Raw genomic sequence first — 15,741 nt, 5'->3', positions numbered from 1 at the left:
CTGCACAGAGCAGAGCTCGGGAGTCCACTCCTGACATACTGCCAACTCCCTCCCAACATTTCCTCTCACTCCTTCATACTCTCATTTAGCGTGTTCTTACAGTGGACTATATTGTTGAGCTTTCTGCCATGGTCATATGCCTACTTTCTTTAGCTTTACTATAGTAAAGTGAGACGGGAGGGAGAATAGATCTATTGTTTAAAAAAAAAGAAAAAAAAGAAAAATGAAAATCTACCACACCCTCAGCCAACAAATTTGGCGCATGTGAACCATTTAATACACAACAATCACATTCAAACAGAAGGACAAATATCAAAGGGTGTCATTGTGTACATGCTGATACACAGAACCTTGCTGAACTCAACTCCCCACTGCTCTGCCCACGATGACTCTGAATAGATTAGGACTGGAGTTTAGAAATATTGTATATTCATGTATGTAAACCATCCTAGATGTAGGGACTTACAGTGCTGGGTGTGTTCTTGATGTGAGGCATCCCATGGGGCAGTGGGGGAGCTGCAGTACTCCATCCTGATATGTAGCCACTCAGCTGATCCAGCTTAGCTTGTCAGTTATCTCATTAATGCATAGCATCTACTCAGTGTGGCAAATTCACGCACCCCACAAACACACATACACACAAACCACCCACACATGTGCACAACTTTACATTAGACAGAAGGTAGTGATGTAAGTGCTGGTGTGAAAAAGCACAATTGGACATTTGTATATCTTCAAAACATTCTGCTTTATTACAGAACATGATCAGGTTTTGATTATACTAGTTTCAAAGAGGTACATTCAGCTTAGAGGTTTGCAGTGTTTTGGCTAGAGGAGGTGACAATTCTTCCCACTTGATGACGCAGGGCTAAACCCTCAAAGACAGGAACAGAATCCAAAACCACAGACCCTCTTATGCTCCTATTTCTTTTGTCTTTGAATGTATTTTTTTTGTTTCTTTTTGGTTTTTGGTTTTTTTTTACAAAAGTGGCTGGAAAAAAGCTGCATTAAAAATACAATCCACTCTACTATACTTTTCATTTTGGACAGGCAAAATGTTAGATTCCAAGATATTTTAAGCTTTGAAAATAGCATCTCTGATGTAACTTAAAGGTTTTTCCAAATTTATTTTTTTTAAACAAAGCAGGCAGCCCCCTTTAAATCTTAAATCCAGTATCACTGGCAACAGTTTACCATCTGTGGTCAGTTTTGTAAAATGACACTGAAAGGCATGTACAATCAAGATCTCTTTTTTTTTAATCACAACATTATCTTATGAGTGCATGTGCCATTTTGCAAATTTCATTTTTATGTCAGGTGACAGTCCCGGTCAAATAGGTCAGTACAAAAAAGTACTGTATTGAGTTATACTGTAGTTTTGAGATCAGTAAAGTAGTATAAAAGTTAGACATAAATACAATAGAAAGAAAAGTCACCATACTGACCCATAATATGATTTTTGGCTGTAAAGCAAAACAAAGGATTAGTGAACGGTGCTCTGTTTAACCATGGAATAAATCTCCTGGTAGAAGGGGCATTCGTTCAGAGGTTGATTCTGGGATGTGGAGAGTGTGTGGGGGGGCTGCCTTTTTTTAACATGACAAAGAAGACCAAATAGGTTTGACACAGACTGGCTGGAGTTACACATAATTCAAATGGCACAAAGCTCACCACTTTTCACAATAAAAAGACACGATTTATGTAATAAAAATATAACATTTGTGAATAAAATTACACATAATAAATATACCAAACAGACAATAAATTTTTATGGGGAAAAATTATGGCATGTTTAAATGGAATGTATGGAATGCCCTACAACAAAGAAGAGTAAAGGGCAAAACAGTCCACTCTATTATCCTGTCGATTCAGCAGACTTGACCATTTTAAGTCTGGAGTTGATTTTAACTTCAGCCTGACTGAAAAAAATATGTAAGCTACGTACAGTAATAGGTCATGAACATTAATACATCGTTTAGGTTTTAGTGCATGTGTGCATTTACCTGTACAACATGCATGGTTGTTGTTTAATGTTGTCATCTACCTGCGAGTTGTGCGTGTGTGTGTGTGTGTGCAGGCATACAGTATATTCAGGTGGCTTAGTGACCACATTTTCCGAATAGTGGAGGAAATATCAAACTAAACTACATCAACAAGGTTCAAGTAATCCTGGTTTTTATATCACACATTGCTTTTCTAGCTATTCTAAACCCGTAATGTAGCACGCACTTTGGAATCATATAAACACAGCGTACAAACAGACGCTTTTAAGTCACACCTTTGGACAGAATCACATTACGTTAATCTTTTTTGGCTTTGAGCAGATGCTATCATATTTCAAAGCTATATACTGTGTAATGCAGCACATTTATTAATTGTCTTATCTTAACTGGATTCTCTTAAATTCTCTGAGTTTGAAAGAGTTAGGTCATGCTCCAAGCAATGCTTCCCTGCTAGAATGTTTTACCTATTTCTAACCTCTCAATCTTACACATAAACACATTTTGGATTAAGTGGTATAATGACCTCTGTTATATAATGACCTGTGTTCTATATTTTGATGCATCGGACATAAATAAACTGGATTTTAAAATAATCTTAGAACATCTATGAAAAAAACCTTTCAACAGTCTGTTGCAGCTCCAAACTTGACTGAAATCGCACTTCATACTGGACTTGTGAATCTGTGAATTTTGTTAAGCATATGGTCTATTTAAAGAATACAGTTATTATGTATGTCGAAACTTAAAGTATAACACCTTTTTCAAGTGTAACCATCAAAGAACAGGATTAACCATTTTTAACTTTGCAGACTATGGTGACTAAACAGCCTTCTTTCATGCAGGTGAACCATTCTTGTGGTAATTTCCCCCCCCCCCCAACTGCTTGTTTTTAACAAGCAGTTGGATAGAGCTACTTACAAGGCAGCTGTGTATGCATTCATTTGTAAGCTAGTATTTGAAAAACAAAAAATTGATGTAAAAGAAAGAAAATGCATGCCTGTCATCTGAGTAGGTTTTTGAGAAAATAGTGCTCTGCAGGCATGCGTAGGGAGGATCGGGCAGAGAAGGACAGAGCAGAGAGACGCAAGTCTGCAAACCCCCTTTTCACCCCACCCCTCCAGTCTGCACATCTCTTTTTCATCTCCTCTTCTTTTAAGATCAGGCGTGGTGGCAGACAGCTCTAACCTGGTCGGACCCTGAATGCAGCTGATGCCAAACTTGTTGAGTCCCTGCTGCCTTTTATTCACCGTCCATCAAGTGCTTATAGGATAGTGGTGTTACAGCTGCAATCTGAAAAAACAAAGCACACATTTTAATAAAGTTTTTTTTTTTCCATGACAAGCTTGTATCAATACCTTCAAAAAGAAAACCCAACAAACAAGCAATAAAGAATTAATAGACACTTCACCCAAGTGACCTGCTTTAGGTCAGCAGTGACACTGAACAGACACAGAATGTTAGGCTTGTCTCTGTGGTTTACCTGGGTGTTTGTAGGAGGCTGCACTCTGACAGCTACAGGGAGAATAGAAGTGCAAGGTTAAACAGTGAAAGCTGTTGCAAAAAGGTTGATTGTACAATTAAGGTCAACAAAGAAGAGGTGTGACGTTCATACCTACCTACAGAGGGTGGACAAAAAAATAAATAAAAATCAAAACACCTAGAAAAATAAACTTAATATCCGTTTATACGTCCTTTATTTTTTTATTTACCCATGGAGAATAAAAGTGTTTAATATAAGGCTATTATGGTATAAACAACTCTAATTAAAAAATGTTATTTCATCCTGATTCTTTTCTCAAATACAAACATTTCATGGGTGCATTTAAGAGAGCAACATCTAACAGGTTTGTATAGTTTGTTTATTCAGGCCAGATTAATGAAGGGATCGATCAATCAGCAGTCAAATACCCCTTCCCTCCATGTCAACAAAAAACAAAAAAAAAGGAACTGCAAAACAGGAACAGGATGAAGTAATATTTTATAATTAGGAGCTGGACAAGTTTTTAAAATGCTCAAAAACTGTGTGTTTATTTTCTGTATTTATTCAAATAGTTTCTTCCATAGTGCTTTGTTTATTTGTGCTTTTTTCACAATTTCTAAATAAAATGCATTGGCGTTTCTATTTAATTTGTTGTAGGTAGGTAATGCAGCAACATTCAGCCTTAGGTTAAAGCAACATCACATCATGCAGTAAGCTATGCTCATCACTAACAGATGCAGCCATTATTTGAGAAGAAAGTAGAAGACAACCACCAACACATATTGGGATGTGCACACAGGACAAAACCAATTATGACCAAATCATCAGGTTACAAACAGTATATGATTGTCAGACTAGAGTACCCAGCCATTCCTAGTGGAAAAATGAGACGGGATGAATTTAAAACATTGACATTTGTTTTAAGCACACAAGGAAGAAAATGTAAGCCAGACTTCTAAATGAAGGCTGAAAGGAGCACATTATCTATATCCAAATAAATAAAAGGTTTGCAACATTAGGCATACAGATGCATTTATTTTAAATAAATGCATCTTGCTGGATGTGGCTTGTATGCCATTATGCCTTTGATTATCTGGTTAAAAGTCGGACTTAGGGGCCAGAGCAGTTGGAGAGGTTGGCTGAGGAAGTGAGCCTTTGATTGGCTTAAATGGCCTGAAGGTTGGCTGATACCTTTTTAAAAGACAGTATTGGCCTCATCTGAAAAGGTTCTCTTGAGCAGGGGCCTTGCTGAAGACTGGGTATTGTGGGGATCCCCCACGATCGAGTGAACCAGCTTCTTCTAGAAGGGTAAGGCAAGAAACACCAATGACATCACAAACACATGCACACTTCGCTGCTAACTCATATGTTGTGCTCTCTCTTGCAGACATGCAAGAACATATAATGACACTAAGACTTAAAACTAAACAGATGGTCAATCTCAGTCAGTCTGGGTGCTTTTTTGAGACATATTTTGTTTGTAATAATTATTTTCAGAAGCTTTGACTCTACATAATTTGGTCCAGATTATTACAAGGCTACTATTTTGCACATTTTTAATAATTCAGGGTAACACACACACACACACATACACACACACGCACACAAACACAAACACACAGGCCTGCAGGCATTGTGGTGAGGATCCAAAATGTGGTTGTTGACTTCAGCCTCATGCAGACAAGCTTGGGTGCTTTGATGTACTGCGTTCACCTGAACATGCAGAGGCAACAGGGATTAGAGCAGCACAAGCAGCTGGTGGGAGACATTGACTGATACAAGTGGACAGACAAAGACGAAAGACTGACTGCATGGTTTTAGCATCGACCCCAAATGCTACACTCTGCTGTCAAAGTTGGGACCACACACCAGTCATTAACAAACATTCCTCCCACTTTAATAAACATGGTCGTGGTTTAAAGATGTGCTCCACCAAGGTTAGCATTCCTAAAAATAGTTAATCTAAAATCTGAATTATCTTCTCTAATCTGTTGAACCAAACAGGGACTATAAAATGCACCAAAAAACCAGGTCATGTTATTTTAGGGAAAAGGGAAGGAGTCTAACAATGGGAGAGAATGGACACAACTGCCAGGAAACAAGCAAGACTGGCAGATACAGGAAATCTGCAGGAACAGGCTTAAGGATTAGGAGTTGACAGAAAGAAATGAGACCTCAGTCACTCCATGAGAAGCTGTGAGTGCTAGCCGTCTGCGACAACATGAAGATAGTAGATGTCCCCGAGGAAGGAAGGCGGTGTTTCATCTTTAGAGTCAGTTCCAGAGAGGAAGAAAAGAGAAATTAGAAGTAGAAAACAGTAAGTGAGAGAACAAACTTGAAAAGGTGGAAATTAGTAAAAATAAGGAAAAGTGAGTGTTCTAAACTACAAAAGCAAAGTGCCAGACACTATTCATTTAACTCTGCAGACTGAAAAGCCCACAAGCCATAACTTACAATTTAATTTGCCATTTTTCTAAATGACAAGGACACACTCAAAAGAAAATAAAACAAAACCAAAAGAAAGCATAGCATTTTGTTCATTTCTTACTTTTCCGACATAAAACAGGTCTTGTCAAACTTTACAAAAAAAGTAAGGAATAAACCTAAAATTCATTTAACCTAACCAGATGCTTGGAAAGCACATTAGCCTCACAGGGAGTAAACTGAAATGACAAAATATTGTAATGCTGTATTCTGAATAGTGGGAGAGTTAAATTAAACAGCCTAAAAAGAAATTCGAAACCAGTGTGTGAAGGTTCTTTCTCTCTCTCGATAAAAAACAAATATTTTTGATAACCTGTCATATGCAGATAAACAATAATAACTAACAATTAATGTGTTACATAAGTTAACTATCATGTTAGGATGTCCGCTGGTCAACCATGTTTATATGTTTGTGATTTTATTTGTTAAAGGTGCTATATAAATAAATGTTACTTTTTACTTACTTATTCTGCTTCCAGAAGACACAAAATTAGAGCTATAACCACCAACAGTCTGCTAAGGTGAAATGTCAATCTGTATACGAAGCTACACCCACTTTACAGTGATACAAGTGTATGTGAAGGATTAGATTTAAATCACTGTTATAACTTTAAATCACTCACATATTGCACTTGAGGAAACAAACAAAAGAGGTATGTAGAGTTTAAGCATCATCTTGGCATGAAGAACATTGTGTGTGTGTGTGTGTGTGTGTGTGTGTGTGTGTGTGTGTGTGTGTGTGTGTGTGTGTTTGTGTGAGAGAGTGTATGTGAGTGTGTGTGAGAGTGAGAGAGAAAAAAAATAAGTGTGTTCAGGAGTGTATGTTGTTACCTGTCGAGCATGGGGGCCACGGGGTTTACGGAACACCACAAACAAGATCTCTGGCAGTAGGCTGAGCAGGATGAGCAAGATAATGACCAGCCAGGCTGACACGGAGCTCAGCATGTTGGCAAACACAAAGTACAAACGTTGCTGCTGCAGGAAAGGCCTGTAGGACGGGAAACACTTTGGTTTATACAGGCTGGAAGAGCTACACAGGCTGAATAGTAATAAGAAATAACAGGTCAACCACAACAATGTATTTCATCCCAAAATTGTTTTCTAACCATATTATTCCTCCCCAGAAGAAGCTGAAAAACACGTAGAAAGCCAGTGATCCCCATATTACAAAATGGTTGATCCACGTCCAGTGTCGTGTGTCCAGAGCAAGCTACAATAATCGAGAAAAGTCAATAAACTCATATCAAAAATACAGCACACTCTGTTAAACAGCTGGCCTAATAATACAGTGTTTCCACAATCAGATAAAGAAATACCAAGGACTGTATTACCTTTAGCGTAACCGTGAAGACAAGGACAGTGAAGACAATTGTTCCATATGACCAATTCCCAAAAACCTGAATTTAAATAAGTCAAATTAGCAAATATAATTAGGCCATATGGGCTAAAGGAGTAATACCACACCTATTTGGAAAATGAGTTAAATCAGGGGACAAACCTGGCCATTATCCTGCAGTGCTGGGTTACTGAACAAACATCGAACACCAAAGAAGAAGACTAAGCCATGGAAGACTCCAAGTAACGTCCAGTAGAGGAATGGTCTCCAGCGTAACATGGCATTCTTAGCAATCTCTCTACAGAAAGTCAAGAGATAATGATGAATGAAATTGTTGTTTTATCACTTTCGGCATGTACTGTCAGTTCTGAAAGGATGCTAAATATATTTAAGTGAGTAATGAACAAGACTCTTTAAAGAAAAATAACTGAAATTAATTCAATTCAAACAAACATTCAATCTAATACTTTAATCATTTTGCAATCCTTAAGCTAAAACATAAAAATGTAAATCTTTATTGACACAAACAGTGCTCTTCTTTACTTGAAAGAAACGCTTAGCAAGCACACCTGGCTTTTTACTGTACATAAGCAAAGGTTTACCTGTAGAGGATAGCATTTTCCAGAAGAACATCAATGCAGATGTGTTGCTCTAAGAGGCTGTAAGCCAGGATGGGCATAGAGGTGAAGCAGATGTTGTACATCGTCAGATAGGCTGCATCGTACAGAGGCTGGGGGCCACCACAGCAGTCGGGAAAAGGGAAGTGGGAGGGGTTGGTAAGGAGGAGGAGGAGGGAGCAGGGCAACCAGGGATTATTATCACGGAGAGGACAGAACTCATACACACCATCATACATAGTGTGTGTAAATAAAGCAAGCTTATATACATCTTTCATGCACTAATGAAAGCTCTAAGCTGGGAGCTATGACGCACGAGGGAGATTAAAATAACATAACAGATTTACCATAATAGATTTATCTTAAAAGATGAGACATATGTATTAATTAATGTAAGCATTAACAGATATTTCTGTGTTAGCAGTTCTTATGTGAACAATTATCAAAAATGATTCAAGTCTTTAATCAATTGTATTCAATGTGTTCATAATCGAAATTAAATAATCCATATGTGAATTTCCACAACTGGTCATAGTGTTTGCATATACAGCACATGTAAACACAATGCACCATTTGGCATCAAATATGGATAATAGGTGGAAATGTGTCAGACATGTCTGAATTTTAAACAGTGCTAGTATATAAACATATCAATCAGAGCTCAAACAAACATTCGGGGAGCAGTGAGGGAGGGTCAATCTTAGGGAAAGAGTCTGGCATTCAGGAGGACAAGGACGTGGATTCATTTGATGCTGCCTCCTTTCATGTTCAGAAAATCTTTCAACCTTGGGCCTTGGGACATACTCACTTGCTGGGAGTAGCCGCAGAAGAACTGGTACAAAAACTGAGGTAAGATGAAGCAAAGGTTCTGTGGGCACACAGGGATTGAGAGAATGGGCTCAAGTTGATCACATCAAACGACATCAAATGCACTGAATGGATAGAACCGATAGAACTGGGAACCGATTTCTTATCTGTGGCAGTAATCATGTAATTTAAGTGCGTGTGGGTTTGTTTAGGAAATACAGAGTTTGATGAAACCAATTACATTCTTAACCTTAAGAATGACAGGATTGAATGGACAGCAGCCTCTGTTCTCTTACCTTGTAAAAGAAATATTGGACCAGATGTGCAATGCGAACATAGTAGAGATGCCCATGAGCCAACAAAAGTTTCTTAAGGTGCTTGAGTTTGGGAATGGCATAATCACTGTTCCTCACCGCCTGCCGGCCTTCTTTACCTTTAATACCTAAAATATCAGATTAAAATATTTACACTCTGCCTTGACAAAAAAAAAAAAAAAATGTGTTATTTTCAACTGTAGACCTAATTTCTCACCAATGCCAACATGAGCTTCCAAAATCATGCTGACATCATTGGCACCATCTCCAATGGAAAGGGTGATTGGGGTGCCTTTAGAGTTCTTTACCATTTTAACTATCTAAAAGATGGAATAAGAAAGAGCGGCAAGTGTTCACTGTACAAAATCATTCAATCAAAAGTTCTTTAATGAAAAAACATCTTCCACATTTTAACTGATTGTCTGACCTGTGCCTTTTGTAGAGGAGCCATGCGACAGCAGAGAACAGCTGTGCAATTTTGACAAATCTGCAGGAACATGTTTTTGTAGTGACTTGAGTTGGATTCAGAGGAGGAGTTGAGCACCATTGAAAGAGTGGCTCCATCTATAATAAAACCATAGTCCTGGCTGGCTGAAGACCAGCTCCTAGAGCACAGAAGAGACGTGGAACAGATAATTCTTAGTTCAATAAAAATCTAATAAGGGCAAATAATCACAAAACCCATACCAGTATGTAGACTGGGATCATGTAAATCTAGCAATGTACCAACCTGCTGATGCCTGCCTTAATTGGTGGTGCATCCTGCACAGTTTTCTTATGATATTCAATTAAGAGTTCATGCAGGCGTTCCTCACGCCTCCTCCCTCCATCCTCCAGAGTCCGTACTGTAAGCTCCAACAGCTCTGTGTTTCTCTGGAACAGTCTACAAGCGTAACAGGTGGACTTTGCTGTCTCCATCTTGTCTCCCGTTAGGACCCAAATCTTAATGCCTGCCTCCTGCAAAGCTTCCATGGTCTCTGCTGCCTCCTCTTGAAGCCTAAGAAATAAGAAACAATACCAGAAAAATCTAACCAGAGTTTCCTTTGTTCATAGTAAATACTGTAAACCATATCTACACTATGCCTCAAACGCTTGAAAGGTACACTTATGTCAATTACACTTTGTTTCAAAGTTACTTTTTTATAAACATATCAGATTAAATGCAAAAATATTCAGTAATCCTAAATTATTAAAACTTGGATTGGGAAAGAGTATCCCATGTCAACCACAAGATGGCAGTATGGTCTTAGACTAGGAGACCTTTGGCTGACACCATTACTCAAGTAAAATAAAATAAACCACAAGAAATGTGGTGACATGCAATTAGGGCATTGGGCAGGAGTAGCAATTTTTTTATTTGTTTTTAACTCCAAATCCAAAAAAGTTGGGAGGGTGTGAAAACAAAAGGAAAATGCAATGATCTGCCAATCTAATCAACCCATATTTTATTCACAGTAAAATATAAACATATCATATGTTGAAACAGGCATTTGATGGAAAATATTAGCTCATTTTAAATTTGATGGTAGCAACATAAAGTTGGAAGAGGGGCAAAAAAAAAAAATGCAGTAAAAGGAATTGCCTCAAATCAAAAACAAATGGAGGAGCATTTGACAACTAACTAGGTTAATTGGCAACATGCCAGCGACATGACCGGGTATAAAAGGAGCATTTCAGAGAAGCAGAGCCTTTTGAATGTAAAGATGGGCAGAGGTTCATCAATCTGCAACAAACACCAAAACAATTGTGGAACAATTTCAGAAAAATTTTCCTCAATGTGAAATTGTAAAAATTTTGAAGATCCCACCATCTGCAGTATATAATATTTTCAAAAGATTCAGAGAATCAGGAGGAATTTCTGTCAAGGGACAAGGCCAAAGGTCAAACTGGATGAGTGTGATCTTTGGATCCTCAGGCTGCACTGCATTGAAAACAGGCATGATTCTCTAATGGACATTGCTGCATGGGCTCAGGAACACATCCAGAAATCACTGCCTCTAAACACAGTTTACCATGCAATCCACAAATGTAAGTTAAAGATGTATCGTACAAAGAAGAAGCCATATGTGAACAGGATCCAGAAACGCTGTCATGTTTTCTGGGCCAATACTGACATAAAAGGGTTTAAGGCAAAATGGAAAACTGTTCTGTGGTCAGATAAATCAAAATTTGAAATTCTTTTTGGGAAAACATGCATGCCATGTCCTGCGGAATAAAGAGGAGAGGGACCATCCAGCTTGTTGTCAATTCAAAAGCTTGCATCTCTGATGGTATGGGGCTGAATTAGTGCCTATAGTGTGGGCAGCTTACACATCTGGAAAGACACCATCAATGCTGAAAAGGATTGATATAGCAACATATACAGTATTCCAATACAAAAAAATGTCTCTTTCAAGGAAGGCATTGCATATTATAGCAAGACAATTCTAAACCACATACTGCATCCAGCACAACAGCATGGCTTCGTAGAAGAAGAGTCCAGGTGCAGCACTGGCCTTCCTGCAGTCCAGACCTTTTACCAATAGAAAACATTTGGCTAATCGTAGAACAAAAAAATCCAGGAACAAAAGGTCCCAACTGCTGAAAACTCCAGCAACTGGTCTCATTACTTCCAAGACGTTTACAGACACAATGGTAAACATCACCCTCTTCCAACGTTAGGTTACGTTATTTGTTGTTTATGTTCTACTGTGAATAAAATATAGGTTGATGAGATTGGCAAATCATTGCATTCTGTTTCTATTTACATTTTACATATCTTCCCAACATTTTCAGAATTGGGGTTGTATATTATGAAAATGTTTATTATAAAATTTGAAAGGGAGAAGAGGGATGCTAGTAGCATGCAAAACAACAAAATGTAAGACATTTATTGGTGAGTTTTGTGGTTACAACGTGTTGTGTTATACCGATCTTCTACAGCAGTAGCTCCAATAAGACTCATGCCAGTCTCAACTTGATTGTAAACAGCCATGAGCTTGTCCTCCCTGTCTTGGAGAGCTAGTCTAGCTTCCCTCAGCCCTGCATCTGCTTGTGCATACTCGTCTGCACTGAGATATTTGTAGGCCACACACAGCGTCCGGTAGCCCTCCTGAACAAAAGACACAGAATGCAATATAATGACAAGGAAATACAAACATTTTGCCATCACCATAATGTTAAAGGAAAACCTGTCCTGCATTAGCATTATAGAGAATATACATTTTTAATTTTACTTTAGACAGTCAATTTCACTTATGTCACTCACTGTTGCATTACGCTCCACATGCATGCGTATCCTTTCAACCTCGTCCTGTTTGACACGGGGGAAAATGGAAGAGTCCGCTCCCTTACAAAAGAGCAGTGTCTCACCTGGACACAAAAACCAATCACTCACTTAGGTTGTTAAAGACTGACAACTGGTAATAAGTCGTGGTCAATGCAATAAACCAGAAAGTCATCGCAGACTCACCTGATCTGGATTTGACTATTACACTCATTCGTCTTCGCACGGGGTCAAAGTTTAACACATGAAGCAGTTCATACCTATATTATGTACAAAAAAGAAATAGAAGCTGTAGTGCACTAGTAAATAGAATAAAAAGATAAGACAGTTTATGCAAGTCCAGACTTACATTTCAACATCTTTGTTGCTGTTGAGAATTTTCATATTTTTACTTTCAAGTCCCAGAAATGTGAAGCCAAATCTGCAGAGTGAAACAATTTTGAAGTAATTACAGTTTATGTTATGTGAACATATGAATAAAATCTAAACCATGTAGGGTTATTAAACCACATTCTGATGCTCATCATTCTTGCTCTTTGAATTGCTGCAATGTCAGCTTAATCACAACAACTCATCTCTTACTTCATGGCACCCTTGACCAGAGCAACCTCATCCGGTGAAGAGGCTATAAAGCCTCTCTCCTCCTGCAGTGGTTGTATGACCTCTCCATCTACCCCTGAGCCATCCACCTGGTCCAGGTGTCCATCCCCTTGGTTCTGATTCTGCTCTGTGGGCTCCTTCACCTGTACTGTATGGCACAGGCACAGGGCACGCAGGAACAGCTCCTCTCTCTCCTAATAACACAACATGAACAAGGCTTAACACATATGCTTTGGTAATTGTTTAGGTAGCATAATGGTACAAATCATTTTAATTAGTTATTGTACTACAAATTAATTTACAGCCATACTTGGAGTTTAAATAATGCCCTGGATTTATTTTTTATAATTAACTTCTTATCAGCAAACTTGTTACAGCAGTCTGTAAAATGTTATCAGGTGTTCATGTCAAGACCACACAGCCCATCCATGTTGAGTGAATATCCTTACATGTTAGGAAGACAGTATGCGAGTGACCTATAATGGGTCTTTCTGAGCAGCGAGCTATGTAATTGCCATATGTTGGTGCTTGTGTGCCTTTTACAACAGATGGAGGGATGCCACAGCACTCACCCTGCCAGCTCTATCCTGCAGTTTGCCCACAGGTCCATCTGTGACACAGACTCCATCTACTTCTGAGATTCTGTCCTGGTTGCTGTACTGGATGCCATCAATGCAGCACTCTATGAACTCCATGTTATTCTGAGTGAGGGTGCCTGTCTTGTCTGTGAAAACATACTCCACCTGCAGGCAACATAATAAAAATGCATGGCAGAATCTCCCAAACACACTGCACTTTTCGAGTTAGAAGTGTCATAAAAAAAAAAAAAATAATAGCAGAAGCCAGAAAACTCAGGTGTACTTTACAGGGGCACTGTTAATGTTACTCTTATTTTACTCTAATTTTACTCTTTTTCAAATTTTAAAAATTCAATTGAATTAGATAATGTCCCCGTATTTTGTAGGACTAAAATCTGCCGTAAATAATTTAAATGCTTAAAGTGCAAAAACGATTTCCTTTAAATTTTAAATAATGGCTTATCTGCATACATGACATATACAGTAGTAATAGTGTTCTATCTACATATATATTTTTATTAATATTATCAGGGTTATATTCTGAGCTTTTAAGACACAGGGAAGACATTTTACAGTATTTTACACTGGCTAGCATTGATGATACGTGCCTCTTCTATTTTTTTTTAGGGTTTCTGCCAAAGTCTAATGACATTCTGTTCTATTTTATAATTATTCAGGACATTCCAATGACCGGACAGTTTAATTAATGAATTTGAAGGCATTTAATAACTCACTGTAAACTGAGTTTACAGAAAAACACCACAAACATACTGCTGCCATTTTAATCTTATCTGAGTTAAATTTGTCCATCTGTCTGACCTGTCCCAGTTCCTCGTTGAGGTCTGAAGTGTTGACCAGTGCCCCTTCCTTAATTTCAGGGTCAAAGAAATCTTTGTCCCATGTGATGAATAAGGATCCCAGAAACTTCTGCATCTCAACCGTCACGTACATGGACACCGGAATGATGAAGTTGAAGAGCACCATGAAGGACAGGAAGTCAGTAAACATCTTTAAATACTGTTGGAAGAGGAAGAACACAGGCTGATATGAATTTTGAATGTTTTAATCTGTCGTTTATATACATAAATACATAGCTTGTTCTGTAGTCAAATAATCACTAAATAAATAATAATACAATTTAATCTAATGTAAGTTTGAAACATTTGCAGAGAGGGTTGACATTTACCTACACTCCCCCACAACATACACACTCAGTAGAGATTAGTGATGATAATTAGTGATGAGGATGATGCATTTGCAAGGTTGTATCAAAATTAATTTGAAGACTAATGCATAAGATTAGTGACCAATAACATGGGCAAAGTAATAAAGTAGGTCTGCAGTAACCATTTCAGTTTTTTATTAGTATGGCTCAAAAAATGCTGTAATATGATGGAAAGAGCTATACCCTAAAAGGTTTCCCTTCTTTCCTAAAAAGAACAACAAGCCTTTAGATTGCAAGTAGTTAGAATATTACATGGGTGATAATATATACTGATGCAATTCTAGTAAAACCCATAAGCTATTTGTCTCACAGCAGGGTTAATGCCCATGAAGCTCTCTAGACAATTATAACTCTGCATAACGTCACTTCCAAAAACTAAAATACCTGTATAATATTTTACTGAAACATGAAACAAAATAAGCAGGTTGACATTTTCTGTGTATTGTATTCTGGTGCTTGTTTTTAGTTGTTGTGATGCCTATCAGACATTTAAACTCATAGATTGTTGTTTTAATACAAGGACAGGCAGGTTGCAAACATGTGTACTCACTAGATATGTGTCCTTCTCTCTCTGGGTTTTCTCATTGTACCAAGGCTCATCCTGTCCAGGCTTGTTCTGCCACACATATTTGAGTGTAGTGCACACCAGGGCCTTGCTCAGCAGTATGCAAAGGTAAACCAGAAGAAAGGCATTGATAGACCTGGGAAAAAAATTCAATAAATGAAAAACAAATGATATGTCATGTATTGTTAACACTCTTTCCTCTGAACTTACTTCTCCACAGCAGAGCGTTTCTGAGACTTGCCCTGGTAATTGAGAGCCATCTTAGTCTCCATGCCAGTGTAAACTGCAACACCTTGAAAAAAAAAAAAAAAAGAAGAAGAGGGATTTTTTTTTTTTTTTACAGTGGGCTCTCCATATGAATATGAATGACTGCAATAAAATCAATATAGTCTGACCCACCACTGATTTTTTGAGTGTTCTTTAAAGTTGCCCCTTTCAGCAGTAAGTTTTCTGGCCCCAAAGACCTG

The 15,741-nt window shown here is 38.0% G+C and overlaps 1 protein-coding gene across 8 annotated transcripts in view; it reads right to left on the bottom strand.

Moving 5' to 3' along the window:
• Nucleotides 1-723: 723 nt before the first annotated feature.
• Nucleotides 724-15,741, bottom strand: part of atp11c (ATPase phospholipid transporting 11C) — a 39,372-nt gene continuing 24,354 nt past the window's right edge. For 3 of the 8 annotated variants that reach the window (XM_067517574.1, XM_067517567.1, XM_067517571.1), the window contains 23 exons: nucleotides 15,674-15,738; nucleotides 15,485-15,566; nucleotides 15,260-15,410; nucleotides 14,304-14,501; nucleotides 13,479-13,649; nucleotides 12,889-13,100; nucleotides 12,656-12,727; nucleotides 12,493-12,566; nucleotides 12,289-12,392; nucleotides 11,951-12,132; nucleotides 9,772-10,038; nucleotides 9,469-9,646; nucleotides 9,259-9,361; nucleotides 9,024-9,169; nucleotides 8,729-8,788; nucleotides 7,906-8,033; nucleotides 7,466-7,601; nucleotides 7,299-7,364; nucleotides 7,074-7,177; nucleotides 6,799-6,955; nucleotides 4,675-4,783; nucleotides 3,484-3,515; nucleotides 724-3,293 (listed from right to left, as the gene is read on the bottom strand). In XM_067517574.1, coding sequence (XP_067373675.1) covers nucleotides 4,679-4,783; nucleotides 6,799-6,955; nucleotides 7,074-7,177; nucleotides 7,299-7,364; nucleotides 7,466-7,601; nucleotides 7,906-8,033; nucleotides 8,729-8,788; nucleotides 9,024-9,169; nucleotides 9,259-9,361; nucleotides 9,469-9,646; nucleotides 9,772-10,038; nucleotides 11,951-12,132; nucleotides 12,289-12,392; nucleotides 12,493-12,566; nucleotides 12,656-12,727; nucleotides 12,889-13,100; nucleotides 13,479-13,649; nucleotides 14,304-14,501; nucleotides 15,260-15,410; nucleotides 15,485-15,566; nucleotides 15,674-15,738 — 2,761 coding nt within the window. In that variant the 3' untranslated portion in view covers nucleotides 724-3,293; nucleotides 3,484-3,515; nucleotides 4,675-4,678. Of the gene's footprint in view, nucleotides 3,294-3,483; nucleotides 3,516-4,674; nucleotides 4,784-5,657; nucleotides 5,749-6,798; nucleotides 6,956-7,073; nucleotides 7,178-7,298; nucleotides 7,365-7,465; nucleotides 7,602-7,905; nucleotides 8,034-8,728; nucleotides 8,789-9,023; nucleotides 9,170-9,258; nucleotides 9,362-9,468; nucleotides 9,647-9,771; nucleotides 10,039-11,950; nucleotides 12,133-12,288; nucleotides 12,393-12,492; nucleotides 12,567-12,655; nucleotides 12,728-12,888; nucleotides 13,101-13,478; nucleotides 13,650-14,303; nucleotides 14,502-15,259; nucleotides 15,411-15,484; nucleotides 15,567-15,673; nucleotides 15,739-15,741 lie in introns of those variants that run through there. The other 5 variants (XM_067517569.1, XM_067517568.1, XM_067517573.1 and 2 more) reach the window with 5 other exon arrangements.

Source organism: Channa argus, chromosome 10, assembly GCF_033026475.1.
Source record: "Channa argus isolate prfri chromosome 10, Channa argus male v1.0, whole genome shotgun sequence".
Taxonomy (NCBI): Eukaryota; Metazoa; Chordata; class Actinopteri; order Anabantiformes; family Channidae; genus Channa; species Channa argus.
Note: the sequence above shows the minus strand (reverse complement) of the source record. Positions and strands in the feature narration are given on the sequence as shown.